The following is a 22,082-nucleotide window of genomic DNA, read 5'->3' on the forward strand; positions in this document are numbered from 1 at the left end:
ACGGCCGGAGGTCAGATGACACGACAACAAAGTCGATCATTGACCTCCGGCCTAGGGTGTCCTGGTGCCATGTGCACTGATGTGCTTGAACATGGTGTTCGTTATGGACAAACCGTGGCTAGCACAGAAGTCCAATAACTGAACACCGCTCGGGTTCAGATCGGGGAAGCCGTTCTTCCCGATCACCCCTCCCCAAGTGTCACTGTCATTGCCCACGTGGGCGTTGAAGTCCCCCAGAAGAACAACGGAGTCCCCGGTCGGTGCACTGTCCAGTACTCCTCCCAAGGACTCCAAGAAGGCCGGGAACTCTGCACTGCTGTTCGGCCCGTAGGCGGAGGGACGCGACCCTCTCGTTCACTGGGGTAAACTCCAACACGTGGCGGCTGAGCTGAGGGGCTATAAGCAAGCCCACACCAGCCCGCCGCCTCTCCCCGCGGGCAACACCAGAGAAGTGGAGCGTCCAGCCCCTCTCGAGGAGATGGGTTCCAGAGCCCAAACTGTGCGTGGAGGTGAGGCCGACTATATCTAGTCGGTATCGCTCAACCTCCCGCACAAGCTCAGGCTCTTTCCCCCCCAGCGAGGTGACATTCCATGTCCCCAGAGTTAGTCTCTGTGTCTGGAGATCTGGTCGCCGAGGCCCCTGCCGTCGACTGCCGCCCAGATCTCTCTGCACCGGCCCCTTATGGATCCTCCTGCGGGTGGTGGGCCCACGGGAGGGCGGCCCCACGTCGCTCCTTCGGGCTGTGCCCGGCCGGGCCCCGTGGGGTAAGACCCGGCCACCAGGCGCTCGCCATCGAGCACCCATCCCAGGCCTGGCTCCAGGATGGGGCCCCGGTGACGCCGATCCGGGCGACGTAAACGGCCTTGTTCTTTTACTCATCATAGGGGGCTTCTGAACCGATCTTTGTCTGACCCGTCACCTAGGACCTGTTTGCCTTGGGAGACCCTACCAGGGGCTTGAAGCCCCTGACAACATAGCTCCCGGGATCATTCGGGCGCTCAAACCCCTCCACCACGTTAAGGTGTCGGTTCAAGGAGGAGAGAATTAGAAGTTATTATATTAAAATGGAAATACTTGGATTACAAAAGAACCTGAATAGGATCAAAGAATCAGAATCAGAATAAGGTTTATTGCCATTTGTCGATAAACAGAATTCACAGGTGATTCAGTACATAATAAAAATGTGTTAATCCAAGAATGTGAAAGTTATTTTCACGTCAACAAATCACATCTACCATAAACAACAACACCAAACCGCAAAGCACCATAAAACACACACAAAGCACAACCCACACAACCCACGGGTCAAGAAATACTACATAATTATATGATTTGTACAGAACAACGCCGAAAAATAAAACATCACGAGACCACCTTAAAACACAGCGTTAAAGCAATACTTTAGAGTAAAAGTAGCTCAGTTCCGTTGCAATGCAGTCCAGGGAATCGTAAGCTCTGAAGACAGTCTGGAGTAATAATGTCTCTGAGAGGAGACCGTGTAGCTGCTGCTGATTAAGTAGCCATGTGGTTCGCAGCTGATTGGTAGAAAAAGATCAACAATGCGCTGCAGTAAAAAGGTGATGCCCCCAGGAGAGCAGGAAAAAGACCCGAAAACTACCCATTTTTAACAGCTGTATACGTTTAAGACAACCAATAGTGTTATCTGAAGCACACAGGGGCTCATTCATTACTTCAACTAGCACATTCTGTAAAATAAATTAAATAATATTGGAAGGAGCTGTGCGAGAAACACAAATGTTCAAATAATTGTATGTTTTGTCCGGGCTTCTAATTAAATCAACATAAAGCAGAAGATAATGGAAGGTTTGATGGACGCATGGGCGATGGACCCAGACAGTTACTCTTTTTGGAGTTTTCCAATTACTTTTTCATTTTGATTCCCTGAACCGCTTCTTCTTTTGCCCTTCTCACTCTCGTCACAGGTTTTCATCAAGCCCAGGTCATTATTTGTTCTTACATGTGAACCAGACCTGTCTGTACAAAGGATCAACTGTATAACCTATGACCTGGCACACGCGGAGTGATGCTTTGTTGTTTTCTTCAGCGAACCCAAACACACGCAGTCCCTCTGGGCGGAGCCTTCTGACCAGATCAATATTCATCAGCCGCCCGTATCCTTTGCCCCTGTGGTCGGGATGGGTGTAGTACATGCCCACAGCCCCGTAGAAGTTAGTTATGATCCAGGACAGAGGGCGCCCCCTACTGTCCAGCAGGCAGCAGGACGGGAAGTTCTTGATCATGTTTCGGACATCTTGCTCCCTTTTCGGTTCGATTGAATTCCAGGTTTCATAGATCAGGTCAACGTGAGACTCGTCCAGAGAGCTGAGGGAGGTCCCAGGAGGAGCTCTGTGGAAGGACGTCACTGCTTTACAAAGGCAAGCACTTTCTCCCAGACTCCCATCAACTGAAAACACGTGCAACACCGTAGCAAAAAGAAACTTAAACTGACGCCCCGACCTGAATGCCCTCGTTTAGATGGAGACAGGCCCATTCAGAAAACTAAGTCAAATTGTATCGTTTTCTAACCTCCTGCTGCAAACTGCTGTGAGAAAATAATCTTGAAAATAATCACATAAACAATTTGCTTTAGTCATAAATACGCACACTTTTCTTTTTTTATAGACCCTATAAATATATTAAGCTAAACATTAAACTGCAGCATATGAAGATTAATATTATATATATATTTTTTTTACAATAAACAGTCAGGAAGGCAGGGAACACGATTATTACGCGATTATAACAAACTGATTATACATAATATGTTCCCTTTAAGAAAAAACTTAAATCTAACATATTTAAAGGTTGTTGTCGTTTCTTTATATGTACACGTATACAGGTTCTAAATGTTAAGAAATCAGGTCATTTTGATTGCGTTTTGCACTACAGTGAGCCCTCGTTTATCGCGGGGGTTACGTTCCATAAAGAACCCGCAATAGGCGAAATCCGTGAAGTAGAAACCTTTATTTGTTTAGTTATTATACAATGAAATACTCCATAAAACATTGAAAGCAAGGAACAAAACCCTTTTACAGGCCCAAGCATTTGTTTAACAAATAAAAGTACTGTATAAACGTTTGCTGTTGTTTTAAGTTTAACTTTTTCTGCGATAGTTTCATCTTCCTCTGCCTTTTGGGCCCGACCGCAAGTGCCATTTGTTAGTTTCTTAAGTTTCACTTCTCATGCCTGACAGCTAGGGGGCGATACTGTTCTGTTTACCTGTATTACGTGTCTGGGTGGGACCGAGGTAGACGTTGTTGTGTTGGCTAACGTGAACGTGGCTAAATAAATGAACCAAACCCAAAGTGGAGTTATCATTTGGACTAACACCTTTGTCGGTGCAGAACGTTTTGTCGACATTGTGGGTGTCAATAACGGTGTAACGTTATTGACACACAGGTAGAGAAGACGCGGAGAGACTGTTTAGCCAATCAGAATGCAGAACACAATGCATGATGCAAATCCGTGAAGCAGCGAGACCGTGAACCGCGTTATAGCGAGGGTTCACTGTATTACACATAAATGTATGAAAAGTGGTCCGGTTGGTGCGCGCTCTACGCCGATATTCAGTGACACGTTCGATCCCGTTGCGTGCATTTGTGTTTTACCTGGCTGGATTTGCAGCTTTGGAGGAATCGGTGAACACGGCCAATTGACACGGGCTGAAGGAGTTCGAGGCGCATCTGTTTCTCGGCCCCAGAAACTCGGAAAGTCGCCACGTTGTCCTCCGCAGTGTTCACTACAAAAACATGCTCATCGCGTGAGAATAGTTGCGTACACTTCAGCAGACTCTATTGTGTATTTATGAATTAAGACTAAGCATATAACCTCACGTTTGTCGGTTAGTTCACTCCTTCTGACTTAAATAAATTGTCTGTTTGCTGTAACCCGAGTCAACATTTTTCAAGTGGCTCGGACGGTAGGCAAATTCTTATTTTTTTTACTTTGAAGGCAAAAAAAAAAGATCCAAATTTTGCCATTTTTTGAGTCGGAGTGACCACCAGGGGTCAGGCTTCAACAGTCAATGACGGAAAACGTCTCTATCAACCCGATCGGGAGACTAAATTTCCCGATTTTAAGATATTTCAATCGATCTTTTGTACGCCGCTATCCTTTATTTTGGTAGCAAAGGCGAGCGGGGGGAACGTGCGGGGGACACGGGCGCCGCCATGTTTGTTGTGATGACGCTACTGGGCGTGTGTCAATCCCAGAATGCATTGCATAAGACACCCTGACAGAGCCTGGCATGTCTTATGGACACTTGAGTGGCGCTGACGAAGGTCTGAGGCCAGCCCTGTACTACATAAGTAAGCAACCACAGCCTGACACAAACCCTGTGACTGGATCGCCAGAGAGACGGGAGATGGCGGAGGAGAGTGGATCGGGGATGGAAGACATTCTGGACGGCGTGGAGGAGCAGCCTTTTCTGCCTGCACGTGCCCGGAAACGTAAAAAGTCCCTTAGCTCGTCCGAGGGTTCTGGGAATGAGCAGCAGGATGAGGCTGAAGCTATTGATATCCGGGGTGAGAGCAGAGACTGTAAGGTGATCATAAAGCTTGCACAGGATAGTGCATCCTTTAAGGAGTGGAATTCAGTGACATTGTCAAAGAGCCTAACTGTAGCTGTGGGAGTGATCAAGAGTGCGAGTGTCCTTAGAGATGGCTCGCTGCTGGTCGTGTGCAAGGACGCGGCTCAGCAACGGAAGGCAATTGGAACTAAACGTCTGGGTGGAAAGGACATTCTTGTGTCTGATGCTGAAAGAAACACGGTCAGAGGAGTTATCGTAGGTGTCCCTACGGCGACGTCTGTGGATGAAGTTAAGGAGAATTTGACTGGAGTTACGGTGGTGGACGCTAGGCGTTTGAAGGTGACCCGGTTTGGGGTAAGATGTGACAGCTTGTCGGTAATGGTAACACTTGAAGGGAGGTGCCTGCCTAGTAAGGTGTTCATTGGGTACATGTGCTATAGCGTCAGGCCATATGTTCCGCCGCCCCTGCGTTGCTTTAAGTGCCAGCGCTTTGGGCATATTGCAGCGGTCTGTAGAGGGAAGCAAAGATGTGGTAAATGTGCAGGAGATCATGAGTATGGGAAGTGTGACGTGGGTGCAAAACTGAAGTGCTGTAACTGTGGGGAAGAACATAGCTCTGCCTACGGGGGATGCAGGTTTAGCAAAAGAGCTGCTGAGGTGCAGAAAATAAAGGTCTCTCAAGATATATCCTATGCAGATGCAGTCAAGAAAGTTTCAAGTAACGAGTTTAGAGTAAATACAGAGAGAGGAGCCAGCGCTGCTCCCAGCCAGGGCGAAATGAGAGAGGCCAGCGTGGCTCCCAAGAAGTGTGAAGGTTTCAAGAGTGGAGGTCCCAAGTGTGCAGGTTCCAGAATTAATGAGAATACCCTGGTTGTGGATAGAGAGGATTTTGTACTCTTTATGGTGGATGTTGTAAACTGTGCTGCTCAGACTCAAAGCAGAACTGAAAGGATCAGGATCATTGCTAAAGCTGCAGGGAGATTCCTTGGAACAAAGGAGCTTGATTGGGCAGATATAGAAAACAGGCTAAAGGCGCTAAATGGGAGTCGGAGTGATGGGGGTCTGCTTTTGGGGAGTCAGAGTGATCAAAGTGACGAGATGGGGGTGGGGGTGGTCTCCTGTCCTCGTCCAGTCTCGTAGACGCACGGCTACCAAGCAGCGACATCAGTGGAAATATTAAAGCCTGTAGAATGAAGCCTAAAGAATAAAGCTGTACGGTGGAAGCACCGAACGTCAAAGAAGGAGAGGAAGATGAAGAAGAGTCTCCCTGGAATAAAGCCGGTTGTTGTCTGAAACAACAACAACTATTCTAGTCACAAAGACATATCATGACCTCATGGGCTTTGTAACACCAAAGCAATGGAAGGAGAACTTTTACGGACTACGACAGAGTCTGAGGAATAAAGTCTGGCGGTAATGCAACACTTGGATGCCAACCGCCATAAAACAACAACAACAACAACAACAACAACAAGGTCTGAGGACGTACGACAAAGTCTGAGGAATAAAGTCTGGCGGTAATGCCACACTTGGATGCCAACCGCCATAAAACAACAACAACAACAACAACAAGGTCTGAGGACTACGACAAAGTCTAAGGAATAAAGTCTGGCGGTAATGCAACACTTGGATGCCAACCGCCATAAAACAACAACAACAACAACAACAACAACAAGGTCTCAAAGCACTGGAAGTCAAGGCACTGGAAGAAGAACTTTTAGGACTACGACAAAGTCTAAGGAATAAAGTCTGGCGGTAATGCAACACTCGGATGTCAACCGCCATAAAACAACAACAACAACAACAACAACAACAAGGTCTCAAAGCACTGGAAGTCAAGGCACTGGAAGAAGAACTTTTAGGACTACGACAAAGTCTAAGGAATAAAGTCTGGCGGTAATGCAACACTCGGATGTCAACCGCCATAAAACAACAACAACAACAACAACAACAAGGTCTGAGGAATAAAGTCTGGCGGTAATGCAACACTTGGATGCCAACCGCCATAAAACAACAACAACAACAACAACAACAACAAGGTCTACGAAACGTCTGAGGAATAAAGTCTGGCGGTAATGCAACACTCGGATGCCAACCGCCATAAAACAACAACAACAACAACAACAACAACAACAACAACAACAAGGTCTGAGGACTACGAAACGTCTGAGGAATAAAGTCTGGCGGTAATGCAACACTCGGATGCCAACCGCCATAAAACAACAACAACAACAACAACAAGGCAAACCAACTTGTAAAAGGCAATTTGTCGTCATTAACTCGTGGACTGTTTCGTTACGGACACATGTGGGGGACTGATTATAAAGACGCACGTGCGTTGTGCAGTGCGTTATCTTTGCTGTAAGGATAACAAGCGTGATAAAAATATTCGACACAATGGTTAAGGGAGGTCCGGTCGGTGAGTCGGCGAAATAATTGAAAAATAAAATAATTCAATGTTTTTTCAACAAAATGCTGATAACCAATTTTTAGTCAGCTAGTTTCACGCCGGCTCGGTCGGGTTACGGCAAACAGACATATTGTTTTGCTAAGCCTTATTACTTATTCAGCATTTTCACACTGACAACCACAAGAGGGCGCTCTAGGCTCTAAGCGACGCAGAAGAGGAATCTGCACTTCCTCTTCCTCTGGAGTTTGTGGAGTTGTTTAGAAGTGACACAGAGGAAGAAGAATTCAGTGGATTTTGTGATTTGGGGTAAAACTGATGCTTTGCTAAACTTGTTAGCATGTGAAGTATCTTAAAACTGCATAGGAATGTGTAGGATAAACAAGAGAGGCTTCCTGGTCGAAAAACAGGAAATGTTGTTGAGTGACTGGGCGATGAAGAATGTGTAGGTTAAGTTACCAACCTCTCCTGGGTATAAGGAGTTAGCCGCCAATTTCCATACGTTGTTTTCTCAGCTGGACCCATGTGGGGCACAGCCTCACGAGGGAGTTTTCTTTGTCTTTGAAATGCATATAAAAACCCTCCTGTTCGAAGGAACGGGGTCTTTTCTCAATTCAGCTACGAGGGGATCCAGATTGTCAACATCTGTATTTGAATGCTGTTTATTCATGATTAAAACCATTTTCTAAATCACGAAGCAGTGTCAAGCGAGCTATCTTTTGTCTACCCAACGCACCTTCGAAACACCAGCTCTGGGGAGGCACCACAAATTTGGCGACACGAACGGAGCGGTAAAACAGACAGCGGTGAGTATTTTTTATTGACCTTTATATGCCTGTCCCGCGGAAGACTTGTGTGGTAGTTGTGTTTTTGGGGTGCGTGTGGACGAGAGCAGCACGTCTAAAATTGTACAAAAGTTTGGTTAGTTAAATTTGGAAAGATAAATTGTTATTGTTTAGATACGGAGGACGACGTATAGGCAAATTTCCTGGATTAAGCATTCTGAAATCGAAGGCCTTCGGTTATAAGATGTCAGTCGGGTATCTAGGTGATGATATGCGGACGGACCGGATGTAATTGGATTTAGATTAAAAGAAAATAAGAGTTTGTTCCGTTGGCAAGACGTTGTTTTTTGAACTGAGCCAAGGTAAGAGTTTTTTTTTGTTTTTGTTTTTAAGTTGAGCTCTGGCAAGATGTTGATTAACTGAGCCTAAAAGAAGACGTCATTTTTGTTTTTGTAAAGGGATAAAGCTGTTGAGAAATAAAAGAGTGAAACTAAAGCTGCTCAGCCCTTCCTCCTGCTCGTTTTCCCTCTTCTCACATGTGTGTGCGTTTAAGTCACTGTTCTGTCGGTGCAGTGTGTGTGAGAGCGGAGAGGGAGACGGGGCAGCGGGAAGAGAGGTGTGTGAGAGCATGGGTAGTCAAATCAAATCAAATCAATTTATTTTTGTAAGGCCCAAAATCACAACAACAGTTGCCTCTGAGGGCCACAGGGAGAAATGAATCAACAATGTCTGTGGTGGCGATGAAGTCAGACAATGTCTGTGGTGGCGAGGGACGATGTCCCAGGGTCCTCTGTCCTTAGACTCTCCTTCTCGGCCAGGAAAAACTACAAAAAAAACCTCTTTGGGAAAAAAGCGTAGAAACCTGGAGGAGTTCCAGTGAAGGAGAGATCCGACTCTCACAGACGGACAGACGGACACAAGGAGACTGGAGCTGGACCCACTCTTCAGGCAGATGAGGGACCGTCTGAGTCGAGCTGGACCCACTCTTCAGGCAGAAGAGGGACCGTCTGAGTCGAGCTGGACCCACTCTTCAGGCAGAAGAGGGACCGTCTGAGTCGAGCTGGACCCACTCTTCAGGCAGAAGAGGGACCGTCTGAGTCGAGCTGGACCCACTCTTCAGGCAGAAGAGGGACCGTCTGAGTCGAGCAGGACCCACTCTTCAGGCAGAAGAGGGACCGTCTGAGTCGAGCTGGACCCACTCTTCAGGCAGAAGAGGGACCGTCTGAGTCGAGCTGGACCCACTCTTCAGGCAGATGAGGGACCGTCGGAGGCGAGCTGGACCCACTCTTCAGGCAGATGAGGGACCGTCGGAGGCGAGCTGGACCCACTCTTCAGGCAGAAGAGGGACCGACTGAGGCGAACTGGACCCACTCTTCAGGCAGATGAGGGACCGTCCACACAGGGCAGGGACCACTTCACCAGGGGAGGGGCATCTGGGTCCACAGGTCCTCAGGAGTGAGAGAAAGAAAAGAAGGCGGTGAACAGTTTGCAAGTGGAATCAAAAAATAAATATTGTTTGATAGCATAAGTAGTCAGAAGAAGAAGAGGATAGTGCTCAAGCTGTCATACTTCCCCCAGCACAGTTACTCCTAGGGCAGCGTAGCTGAAGCTGTGGGTTTATCTTTCTGTTCCTAACTACTCTGACCATAAGCGATTTCGAAGAGGAACGTTTTAAGCCTGGACTTAAATGAAGAGACTGTGTCAGCATATTTAACATGGGTCGGGAGCTGATTCCATAACACAGGAGCTTGGGAGCTAAACGCTCTACCTCCTACTGTACTTTTAGAGACTCTTGGCACCACCAGAAGGCCGGCATTCTGAGAGCGAAGAGCTCTGTTTGGATGATATGGTTCTATAGCATCTTTGAGGTAGGATGGGGCCATGTCATTTATGGCTTTGTAGGTCAAGAGTAGAATTTTGAATTTGATTCTGGACTCGACGGGGAGCCAGTGAAGAGACTTCAGCACTGGCGTAATGTGCTCTCTTCTTTTTGTTCCTGTTAGTAATCTTGCTGCTGCATTTTGAACCAGTTGAAAGCTTTTTATGGAGCTTTTAGGACACGCTGCAAGCAGGGAGTTACAGTAGTCTAATCTAGTCGTTACAAATGCATGGATAAGTTTTTCGGCATCACTTTTAGGCAGGATTCTTCTGATTTTGGCGATGTTGCGCAAATGGAAATAGGCTGTTTTACAAGCTTGATTTATATGAGCTTTAAATGAGAGCTCCTGGTCAAATAAGACTCCAAGGTGTAGTAAATGCAGTACTGCCCCGGGGGAACAGTTTTGACCGTAGGAACATTTTTTAGTTTGAAGTAATATTACTGTTAATGTTGCTAAGAATAACTGGGGCGAGATGTGTGTTGAACACTGAGCCTGTCAGAATTAAAATGGCAAGATGTGTAAACTGAGCCTGAAAAGAAGTAAATGTTTTGTTTTCTGAAGGGAAATAAAGCTTTTTCACATAAGCTGTGAAAATAACCCTCTGCTGCGCGGCGCAGCCCCACCCTTGTTTCTCCTTGGTCCTCCACAGTGCGGCTCAGAGTGTGTCCGCGTGAGCAGGAGAGGAGAGAGAGGAGGAGGTGAGAGAGAGAGAGGAGAAAAGCAGCTATTTGCTGAAATGAGAAAAATAAGTTAATAAGAAGTTGACCTATTGAATGGGTCTTTGGGTTGAGTCGTAACGTTACTGTTTGAGTTTAAAGTTGAGATTAAGGCATGCATTTTCATCCCTTTAGAGGGGATTTGCGAATAGGTTTCTGAGTACTCGAGTTTTGTCGTTTGTTTGTCTGTCTTTATGTGGAGTTTGCGTGTTTCGGTTTTTGTTGGTTATCGTTGAGGCAGGTACTCAAAGATATATGGGGTTTTGTTTGTTTTTGGGTATTTTTTGTTGTTTGCTGAGTCCGTTAAAAAGGTGTTTTCAGAGTCACAGAAAACTGAGAAAGTTTTTTCAAGTTTGAGGAAACGTTGAAGTTTAACAGTTGAGAGGAAAATGCATTATTCGTTCCTAGGATAGTTTTTAAGTGTGTATGGCTAGCAGATTTTGTTTGTCTTTGTGTGTGTTGATCCGGAGTGTTGAGTCGTTTTTGTTGGTCATTTTTGAGTCAGTGGCTGAAGTTTTTTTCCAGTTTTGTGGAGTCCTTTAAGAGATGTTCCCATGAGGACGACTTGGTTGCGTTTGAGAAAGTTTTAGAAAGTTGGGGGCGGAGTTTAGCTCCTCCTACTGTGTGTGCAGACAGAAAGGAAAGAGAGACAGGACATGAAGGGGAGAAAAAGCAGATCTGTTAAAGAAATCGGAAATTAGAGGTAATCTCGACCGTTTTGTTTATTACAGGCTGTACTCAGTTGTTATTATAGAACTAATAATAAAAGGGAGGAGTTCCTTTGGCGAAATTGAAAATAATAGGACAATAATTAACTAGAAAATAGATATGTAGAGAAAAGGTGAATTAATTAATAAATAAACGATAAGTGAAGGATGCGATAAGTAAAGAAAATTATTTGTGATGAAAATGATGTTATGATAATTGTTGGAAATAACCTGAATTGGCAAAGGATTAACGTGAACATTAATCACTGTTTTTCTTTTTCTGTTATTGGGGCAACATACGAGATTGGAGTGAGACAGGACTTGGCGAAACCAAGCAGTCAACTGGAGGAGAAGACCTTGGAAAGAGGCCAGTTTGTTTCTATTCACAAACTCTTGCATTAAAAAACACTGTGTAATTACACATTTATAATCACATACTTCTGTTATGCAAAAACTTGGCAATAACTGATTGTTGGTGTTTTCCATACGATAAGACATATTTCTACAATTAAGAATTTTACATTTCTAAGGGGTCCACTGCGTATCCTGAGATTTTTGCTTATATTTGACTTCAATTGAAAATTTCTCATATCTTAAATTTAATTGGATTAAGGTATAATTTTGATTTAGTTTATGTTTACTCTTTAGTTAGATAAAAATAACTTCGATTTTGATTGGCATTTGGCAAACATTTTCTTTCACCTGATCGGAAATTGGTAAACAGTCCTGGAGGAGATTTACCGAACATTGAATAGTTTTTGTAGCTTTAGAGAAAAACTACAGTTTCTACAGAAGTAATTTAAAGAAAGAAATAAAGAAAGAAAATATAATAATGACGACACGGAGACTGATTACGCCAGTGGATTTGGTGCAGAAAAACAACCCTCTCATTAAGAACGTTCCAAATATTTCCAAAAAGTGGAATCTGCGTTGGCCTCACATTGAGCGGCCATGGCCAATCGAGGGCACATTGAATGTGGAAGAAATTAAAATACTACAGGCATTGATTACAACATACAGAGTCAACCAGAAGAAAGGAAGAATTGGACGAAGACGCAAAGAGAAGAGAAGAATTGAATTGGGAGTGATGCAATTGTTCGAGAACGAAGGAGAGAAATGGGTAAAGAACAACAAAGAGAAATGGGAGAAAATAAAGATGGAAATAGAGAAGGATAAGCCAAAAGTGGGCAAGGTGATGGAAGAGATCAATAGATCATCCTCATATATGCAGGCAACAGTGAAGATGCCTCCACCTTACAAGAAATTAAAGGATATTGCAAAAGAATATCCACAGTTTCCAGTGATGACTCAAGATGGAAGATATCAAATCGAAGATGACAATGAGCAAGTCATAGAGACTGGTAAAGCCACAACGACTGTAACAATGTATCCAAAAACCGAAAAGAAGAAGAAGAAGAAGAAGTCAAGTTTGAAAACTTCTGAACAAAAACTCAGAAAACGGTTCACCAAAGATGACAAATGTGATGAAGACGAAGGAGCAGCGAATGGATACGATCCAGCTGTGAAGAGAGCATTGGCTGCAGCGGAAAAGAAAGGAAAGAAGTCATTAAAGGTGACTTACAAAACACAAAAAGAAAACAATGAAACTGAAACAGAAGACAGCGATGAACAGTCAGAAGATGGAACAGATTCAAATGAAGAGACTGAAGATCAGAGTGATGATTCTGATTCAACATCCTGGAGAAAGGCGGAGAACAGACCAAAAGCATCAGCGTTTTCAGAGCCTTCGCACTATGAACTGTGCAACAGGGCACTGTCAAGGGGCAAAAGCCAGAAGATGTGTCCAATAATAATAAAAGGACAACGTTTGTAATACAAACCATGGCAAAATGTTGATATGTCGGATTTGATGGGAAAATTGCCCATTCTCCAAGATGGGGCACACCCCTGGATAGCTAAACTAGAGGAGATGCTAGTGGGGACACAAGCTGCAATGGGAGATATGAAGAGACTACTAGCAACTATTCTTGGCATGGCAGGGATGCAAGAAGTCTTGACCAAAGCATGACTGAACCAATATGGGAATACAGCAGTGTACGACGCAGAGCTGTTCGTTGCTTGTAAAGGAGCAATTTGTAGAGCAATGTGTGAGATGTTTCCAACAAACGTTCATCCAGATAATATCATTCTCCAACCGCTTGGACTGGAGGAGAATCCGAGAGCATACGTATCAAGAGCTTATCAAGTGTGGAGAAATGTCACTGGCAACAATCCAGAGTTGAATCAAATGGAGAAATCAATTCTGCGAGCTAAAATTCAGAAAGGCTTGCCGATACCAGTAAGACATAAACTGGCAGAAGTTGTTGGCCTTGGAAGCATGACAAATAAGGTTTACACAGACCACATAGCTCACCAAGTGGAGCTATATCGGAAAAAGAAAGAAGATCAAAGAGAGCAAGATCAAGAAGTGCTTCGAAAACTGAATCAAGTAAAAGTTGGAGGAGGAAGAACAACGATTCATGAAGATTATGATTGAGGGAAAAACTTTGCATGGGACTAAAACAGAGTCTAACATTTTTGAAGAAAATTCTGGAATAAAATTTGGCTGAAATTGAACAAGAATCTGAAAAGGACAATCATTCAAGACATGGATGACATGATAATTATTCAGGGAATAAGGAAATGTGCCATAAAGACTATCAAGTGTTACAGAAACTATTGGGGAAAAGGAAAAAGTCTCAGAAGAAGTTACTATACTGCGAGAAGAATTGGAAAATATAAAATAAATAAACAACACCTTCGAAACACCAGCTCTGGGGAGGCACCACACATGTTCTTTATGCTATAGTTATCTGAATAACTGTTCATATGTTACGTTAACATACCAGACACTTACCACAGTTCTGTCTGTGCCTCATGTAGCTGAAGGTGTTAGCGTTAGCATACGTCATGTAGCTGAAGGTGTTAGCGTTAGCATACGTCATGTAGCTGAAGGTGTTAGCGTTAGCATACGTCATGTAGCTGAAGGTGTTAGCGTTAGCATACGTCATGTAGCTGAAGGTGTTAGCGTTAGCATACGTCATGTAGCTGAAGGTGTTAGCGTTAGCGCACGTCATGTAGCTGAAGGTGTTAGCGTTAGCATACGTCATGTAGCTGAAGGTGTTAGCGTTAGCATACGACATGTAGCTGAAGGTGTTAGCGTTAGCATACGTCATGTAGCTGAAGGTGTTAGCGTTAGCATACGTACACCTATTCACCATGTTCTCTCATCTGTTATTATTTTAAACTGCATTTCCAGATGAAATGTCTGTTCTTGGTTTTGGATTTTATCAAATAAATTTCCCCTAAAAATGCAATTTATACTACAGTGCGACTTGTATATGTTTTTTCTTCTCGATTATGCATTTTTGGGCTGGTGCGACTTCTAATCTTTTAACCAAAATAGATTCACAAATCACAGTAATGCCTTCCAAGTGTCAGCATCCCATTTCACTTACGTTCTACCGTGAATCTTCATCATGTAATCTACACGTCTTCCACAAGTTCGAACACTATTCTAATGCTCTATAACTGCCTATCGCCGTGGTTTTGCATAGTGATTGTAGAAAAAAAAATCAGTTCAATGAAACGTGAGCTTTATTTACTATTGGAACCCAGTGACTGAAAACATGCGGCGGGTTTCTCTATTTAATGAAGTGTTTGTTATTTTATGTTTTGGTGAAAAGTGCAATTGAGGGCGGGAGAAGTGTCTCACCGAGAAACCTCGTCCAGTCGAAAACAGACGAATCCCCAATGACCGCCTTCAGAGCAGCTTTATCCTTTGAAAAAATGTTTCTTTTTCCAAGTCAGTCGTCTGGGAAACAAGAACATCCTTCATTACTGGACAAAAGTAAACAAATTGACAGTTTCACGCGAGCTCACATGTTACCTCTTCACACGGCGGTTTACAGATGACAACACTAAAATCAGGCCATTTGTCGACTAGAACCTGCACGGGCTCATCTGAGGGGAACCGGTTCTTGAACGCCACACAACCATAAACCTGTGCAGACAAAACAGTGAATGGCATGTGACAGCATGTTTAGTCCTGACTCTGGCACCAGCAGGAGGCCGGTCCATGTTTAGTCCTGACTCTGGCACCAGCAGGAGGACGGTCCATGTTTAGTCCTGACTCTGGGCACCAGCAGGAGGCCGGTCCATGTTTAGTCCTGACTCTGGCACCAGCAGGAGGACGGTCCATGTTTAGTCCTGACTCTGGCACCAGCAGGAGGACGGTCCATGTTTAGTCCTGACTCTGGGCACCAGCAGGAGGCCGGTCCATGTTTAGTCCTGACTCTGGCACCAGCAGGAGGACGGTCCATGTTTAGTCCTGACTCTAGCACCAGCAGGAGGCCGGTCCATGTTTAGTCCTGACTCTGGCACCAGCAGGAGGACGGTCCATGTTTAGTCCTGACTCTGGGCACCAGCAGGAGGCCGGTCCATGTTTAGTCCTGACTCTGGCACCAGCAGGAGGACGGTCCATGTTTAGTCCTGACTCTGGCACCAGCAGGAGGACGGTCCATGTTTAGTCCTGACTCTGGGCACCAGCAGGAGGCCGGTCCATGTTTAGTCCTGACTCTGGCACCAGCAGGAGGACGGTCCATGTTTAGTCCTGACTCTAGCACCAGCAGGAGGCCGGTCCATGTTTAGTCCTGACTCTAGCACCAGCAGGAGGCCGGTCCATGTTTAGTCCTGACTCTGGCACCAGCAGGAGGCCGGTCCATGTTTAGTCCTGACTCTGGCACCAGCAGGAGGCCGGTCCATGTTTAGTCCTGACTCTGGCACCAGCAGGAGGACGGTCCATGTTTAGTCCTGACTCTGGGCACCAGCAGGAGGCCGGTCCATGTTTAGTCCTGACTCTGGCACCAGCAGGAGGACGGTCCATGTTTAGTCCTGACTCTGGGCACCAGCAGGAGGCCGGTCCATGTTTAGTCCTGACTCTGGCACCAGCAGGAGGACGGTCCATGTTTAGTCCTGACTCTAGCACCAGCAGGAGGCCGGTCCATGTTTAGTCCTGACTCTGGCACCAGCAGGAGGCCGGTCCATGTTTAGTCCTGACTCTGGCACCAGCAGGAGGACGGTCCATGTTTAGTCCTGACTCTGGGCACCAGCAGGAGGCCGGTCCATGTTTAGTCCTGACTCTGGCACCAGCAGGAGGCCGGTCCATGTTTAGTCCTGACTCTGGCACCAGCAGGAGGCCGGTCCATGTTTAGTCCTGACTCTGGCACCAGCAGGAGGCCGGTCCATGTTTAGTCCTGATTCTGGCACCAGCAGGAGGACAGTCCATGTTTAGTCCTGACTCTGGCACCAGCAGGAGGCCGGTCCATGTTTAGTCCTGACTCTGGCACCAGCAGGAGGCCGGTCCATGTTTAGTCCTGACTCTGTCACCAGCAGGAGGCCGGTCCCTGAGGTCCTCAGAGTCCGAGATGGTTCTTATGGCACTAACATGTCCGAGATGTAATTTGGTGCTAGGCCATGGAGAGACTTGTACACAAGCAGAGCTGCTTTAAAGTCTCTTCTCTGAGCCACAGGGGGCAGTGCAGAGACCTGAGAACAGGACTAATGTGATGGTACTTCCTGGTTCTAGTCAGGACCCGAGCAGCAGCGTTCTGCTGTGGGAGGGGCCTCTCACATGCGGAGTAAGACTGAAAGTTTCAAGGACAGTATCGATCTCTTTTGTCACAAATATGATCAACATGCACATTGAAACCCCCTGTAATGACCAAACCATCAAAGTCTGTGCATACGACTGAAACATCTCAGTAAAATCATCAGTAAAACGTTGGCAGTGCTGGAGAGGCTTGTATAAAACAATGAAGAAACTGTTTTAGCTCCATTTTAAGTGCTACACACTCAAATAATGAAAACACCCCAAAAGACAACCTGCGGGTCATTATTTCATCTCTAAAAACTTCACAGACCCCGCCCCTCTTTTTGTTTTCTCGTGAGTCTATTAAAACTAAATGTCCTGTGTTTTTATCAAGCCATGATTCAGTTAAAAACATAAAATCAAGATTATAACAAGATATAAAATGTTATTTAAAAAGTGTTAGTGTTAATTAAGGTCTATTCTAACATACAGTCGCAATGTTTTTGATGATGTGCAAGAAGAAAAAAGTGAGACAAACGGTGAATGAATGCGGGAGATGCGATTTCAGCTTTTCCTCTGCTGCCAGTAGTTGATGTCCAGTCAGCTCTGTCAAAAACGTGCAATATTTCAGTCGCACAAGTCGACTGAGCGGCCGGAGTTTTGAAAGCATCTTCAACCTCTTGAACCATCACCAAGTTTATGACAAGAAAAGAGAAGTGGTGCAAGTTGTTTAACAGGAGTGTTCGCTGACCCCGCCCTGCGCCCTCCTCCTCCTCCTCCTGATTCTAAACGCCTTTGGAAGAATACATGTGTTTTTGGACTGTTAAAATGCAGGGGACCATCGTACGGCCGAGCATGTTCCACAGCTAAGACAATCATAAACAGAAACGACAATTATTATCACATGCCACCACATTCTCCTTCGAGCGCCATCTTTATATCTGCTCATGTTCTCTGAGTTGTTGATGTCAAGAGCCACATTTTCAGCATTATGTCAGGCCTTTTTGTGTCTTTGGTCTGGTCTGTGTGGATCGACACATTGTTCACTCACACGTGCACTTTTCAGATGTTCCAATAAGTATAGGCTGTGACCGAGTTGTGTGAGGAATCTCCCAGCTGCTCGCAACTGGTGTCAATATCAGCCTGTTTGACTGGATGAGGAAAAATAATCTCAGGAGAGCTGGGTTCTTTACTTTGGCCTTTATTTTCTTGTGCAAATGTTGTGTTTGCCTCCTATACATCCGGGGCTTATGTCAGTAATACAAGTTCTTCATTGTATTCTCCTGCTTGTTTGACAAGAACAGAAGACTGCACTAAATCTACAAAGTGTTTCTTCAAGGTATTTTTCCAGACCAATGGTGGTGGTCTTATGTGAGCGCTCAGGTTGTATTCACCATCACTCCTCTTCTGATCTCGGTCCACATCTGATCTATTCTATGCATTGTCAGAGGTTTTCTTACTTTAATGTCAGAATCAGAATGGAGTTTATTCACAGACATAGGAACTTGTCCTAGTGATTCGAACACAGACAACAAACATTGAACATTTTATAGAAGAACGGCATGATATGTACATTCTAAGTAAAATATAAAATATAAAGTCAAGTAGTGCAATAGAAGTGAACAGTGTCATGAGTGACAGGTGCTTAGGCTGTGTTCATGAGTCCAACGGCAGAGGGAAAGAAACTGTTCTTGTGGCGGGAGGTTCTGGTCCAGATGGACTGTAGCATCCTGCCTGAGGGGAGTGGCCTCCTGCCTGAGGGGAGTGGCCTCCTGTCATGGAATTAGACATAAACCAGATGCTATTCCGTAACACATAGAGAACACAATTCAACTTAGAATATGAAACGACACAGAAACATCAGACATTTGTATGGCATGCATGGGAGAAAACGCGGGGACTGATCACGCAAGCTGTTGTAAGCAGCCTGCGTGATCCTCCTGCCTCTCACCCTGTTTTTTCTCATGCAGGTTGGTTTTATTAGATATTCTGGAATAGGCGGGTCACATTTCTCATTGGTCAGCCTCACATCAAGGCACTTGGTATTTTTCCGTAGAGATAAAGCCTGCAAGGGGGGTGCAACTCCCCCCCTGGGTAAACATTCTTAGGCCCATCTTTATGATACCTTCACAAATGCAGTTTGTCACACACCCGTTCTTCTCTTAGACTAATGATGCAGATAAAATATCACTATTATGCAGATAAAATACATCACAGAAATATACTCATATATTCACATTGTATCACACCTCCTGCCTGAGGGGAGTGGCCTCCTGCCTAAGGGGAGTGGCCTCCTGCCTGAGGGAAGTGGCCTCCTGCCTGAGGGGAGTGGCCTCCTGCCTGAGGGGAGTGGCCTCCTGCCTGAGGGGAGTGGCCTCCTGCCTGAGGGGAGTGGCTTCCTGCCTGAGGGGAGTGGCCTCTGGCCTGAGGGGAGCGGCCTCTTGCCTGAGGGGAGTGGCCTCCTGCCTGAGGGGAGTGGCCTCCTGCCTGAGGGGAGCAGCCTCCTGCCTGAGGGGAGTGGCCTCCTGCCTGAGGGGAGTGGCCTCCTGCCTGAGGGGAGTGGCCTCCTGCCTGAGGGGAGTGGCCTCCTGCCTGAAGGGAGTGGCCTCCTGCCTGAGGGAAGTGGTTTGAATAGTCCGTGTCCAGGGTGAGAAGGGTCGACTGTGATCCGACCTGCTCGTCCCAGAGCCCTGGAGACGTACAGGTCCTGCAGAGATGGAAATCTGCAGCCGATCACCTTCTCAGCAGAGGGCGCTGTAGTCTCTGTTTGTCCCTGGCTGTGACTTCAGTGTAACCCACGGTGATGGAGGAGGTGAGGATGGACTCGATGATTGCCGTGTAGAACTGCACCATCATCTCCCCAGTCAGATTGGCTTATACATCCCCCGTGCGCGGGCCGCACACGGTGCGTTGTGATCACGGCGCGCAGTGGCCCGTGCGAGGGAGCACCCGCCCTGCTCCCCGCGCTGGCCATGGGGCGCCGTGGACCATGTGGATAGAGTAAACAAACATGCACAACAGGTGACATTATTTGGAGAATTCATAACTTCTACTGATAAACTTACCAAAGGATGTTCAGGGACTAAAGGTGAGCAGGGTCTATCAAGCTACTATCGTTTTATCAACGCGTTAACATTTTATGTGAAGCCAGTCTTTCGTCTTTTGAGGGGGGGAGGGGGTCCAGAGAGAGACGAAAAGAATTACGTCTTTTCAGCTTCAACCCATTTTGAGAAGATCCCTTACCGCTGCACCAGGACACCAGAGCTGGCCACAGTGGGGGAGGGGGTGTCAAATTTGCAGTAGAAAGAATTTAGTTGTTGCGCCAGTTTTATATCGTCCACAGCAAGGGGAGCGCGGGGCTTGTAGTTTGTGAGAAGCAGGAGCCCACTCCACACAGAGGCGGGGCCACTCCACACAGAGGCGGGGCCACTCCACACAGAGGCGGGGCCACTCCACACAGAGGCGGGGCCACTCCACACAGAGGGGGGGCCACTCCACACAGAGGCAGGGCCACTCCACACAGAGGCGGGGCCACTCCACACAGAGGCGGGGCCACTCCACACAGAGGCGGGGCCACTCCACACAGAGGCGGGGCCACTCCACACAGAGGCGGGGCCACTCCACACAGAGGCGGGGCCACTCCACACAGAGGCGGGGCCACTCCACACAGAGGCGGGGCCACTCCACACAGAGGCGGGGCCACTCCACACAGAGGCGGGGCCACTCCACACAGAGGCGGGGCCACTCCACACAGAGGCGGGGCCACTCCACACAGAGGCGGGGCCACTCCACACAGAGGCGGGGCCACTCCACACAGAGGCGGGGTTGCTGCTTCAGATGCAGTATTGTAACAGGCTCTAGCTCTCGACACCTCCCTGCTGAGCGGATACTTTGCCTCTATGTAGCGTTCTCTATCACCGGCCCTGTGTGCTGCCTCCTTCTGCCGTCTCAACTGCCTTAGTTTGGGTGTGAACCAGGGTTTGTCGTTGTTGAATGTGACTTTGGTGTGTGTTGGTATGATGCTGTCCTCACAGAATTGAATGTATGACGAACAGTGTCCGTGTACTCATCCCAACTGTCCGTGGCAGCTCTGAAAACCTCCCAGTCTAATATCCCAACACGTACGTAGCTCCTCCACTGCCTCTTTGGTCCACCTCTTAGATGTACTCACAGGTTTGGAGAGCTTCAGCCTCTGTCTGTACGTGGGGATCAGATGAACCATGACGTGGTCTGACGAGCCCAGCGCGGCTCGGGCCACAGCGCGGAAGGCGTTATTGATTGTTGTGTAGCAGTGATCCAGCGTGTTCCGCTCTCTGGTCGGGTCTTTAATACACTGTCTGTACTTTAGTAGTTTGTGATTGAGATTCCCCTCGTTAAAATTGCCCAGGATTATACTTAAGGAGTCCGGGAAGGAGTTTTCCACACTTTGTTCCTGCTCCGCGAGCGCGCGCTCAGCAAACCGTAAACAGCAGCCAGGATAAACGAGGCAAACTCACGTGAACTGTAGAAGGGTTTGCAGTTGATGAAAAGATATTCCAGGTCGGGAGAGCAGAATTTGGAGATCACAGTCACATCGGAAGCCCAGGCGTTGTTGATGTAGAAACAGACCTCACCACCGCGGCGCTTTCCGGAGGGGAGCCTTTGCCGATCCGGGACGGATTTGCTCAGCCACGTCTCTGTGAAGCACAAGTCTCCGTTCCGTCTCATCAGCAACGCCAATTCGTCCAATTTGTTAGGTAAAGAGTTCACGTTGGAGAGGAAAATCCCAGTTAAAGGCGATTGCACGCCTCGCCTCCTCAGGCTCGTCTTCCTCTTCTGCGTCTCACGGTTTTAGCCAAATGAGAGCTATTTCTGCAGCAGATACTAAAAAAGACTGGAACTGTGTCCGTAGGAGTTGTGGTTCTGATGGATAAGAGCAGACACACAATTAACAAACAAAAACATGCAAAACAAGGCGCACCGAAACGCCGAGGCTGCCATCTGCGGCGCCATCTTGGGTAAAGTTTTCCTAGTTCTGATCGCTGTAAGTGATTCTTGTTTGAATCTGTGTGGGAAGAGAGCTGTAGGTGACAACAAACATGTGCCTCAAATGCAGGAGGACAGATGTCTCAAACATGAACGGTTCAATATAGAACTTGAGCAAGTGACGAAGGAACGAGACTTGGAAACGTGGTTCAGTGTCAAAGAGTCAAAAGTCTCTCTGAAATCAGAAAACTCAAGTGTATGTGAGCAGAAAACATTTCATTCATATTCCTCTCATTTTGAGTCATATAAACAAACGTATTAGTCTCTGTAGTACGTCAATACCTCCAGTAGATGGCAGTGGTGACGCTTTGAGGCCTCATTGGTTCCAGGGGCTTCATTTTGTCCACCTCACGGTTAAAAAGCTCAAAACTGTGTAATTATGACCCGTTTAAAATCAACCCTAAACCTGGAACATGGTCAGC

The 22,082-nt window shown here is 46.6% G+C and overlaps 1 protein-coding gene across 1 annotated transcript; it reads right to left on the reverse strand.

The window, feature by feature from the left end:
* Positions 1 to 1,965: 1,965 nt before the first annotated feature.
* On the reverse strand, positions 1,966 to 17,332 carry LOC140349307 (glycine N-acyltransferase-like protein 3). Its single transcript, XM_072435589.1, has 7 exons — positions 17,174 to 17,332; positions 14,935 to 15,048; positions 13,343 to 13,428; positions 12,513 to 12,583; positions 3,631 to 3,761; positions 2,549 to 2,564; positions 1,966 to 2,426 (listed from the first exon to the last, which is right to left on the reverse strand). The coding sequence occupies exons 1-7, from the start codon at positions 17,303 to 17,305 to the stop codon at positions 1,966 to 1,968; spliced, it is 1,011 nt and encodes a 336-aa protein (XP_072291690.1). The 5' UTR covers positions 17,306 to 17,332.
* Positions 17,333 to 22,082: the final 4,750 nt, after the last annotated feature.

Source organism: Eucyclogobius newberryi, unplaced genomic scaffold (assembly GCF_026437365.1).
Source record: "Eucyclogobius newberryi isolate DKJ021-1_F unplaced genomic scaffold, fEucNew1.0.hap1 SCAF_7, whole genome shotgun sequence".
In the NCBI taxonomy this organism is placed as follows: domain Eukaryota; kingdom Metazoa; phylum Chordata; class Actinopteri; order Gobiiformes; family Gobiidae; genus Eucyclogobius; species Eucyclogobius newberryi.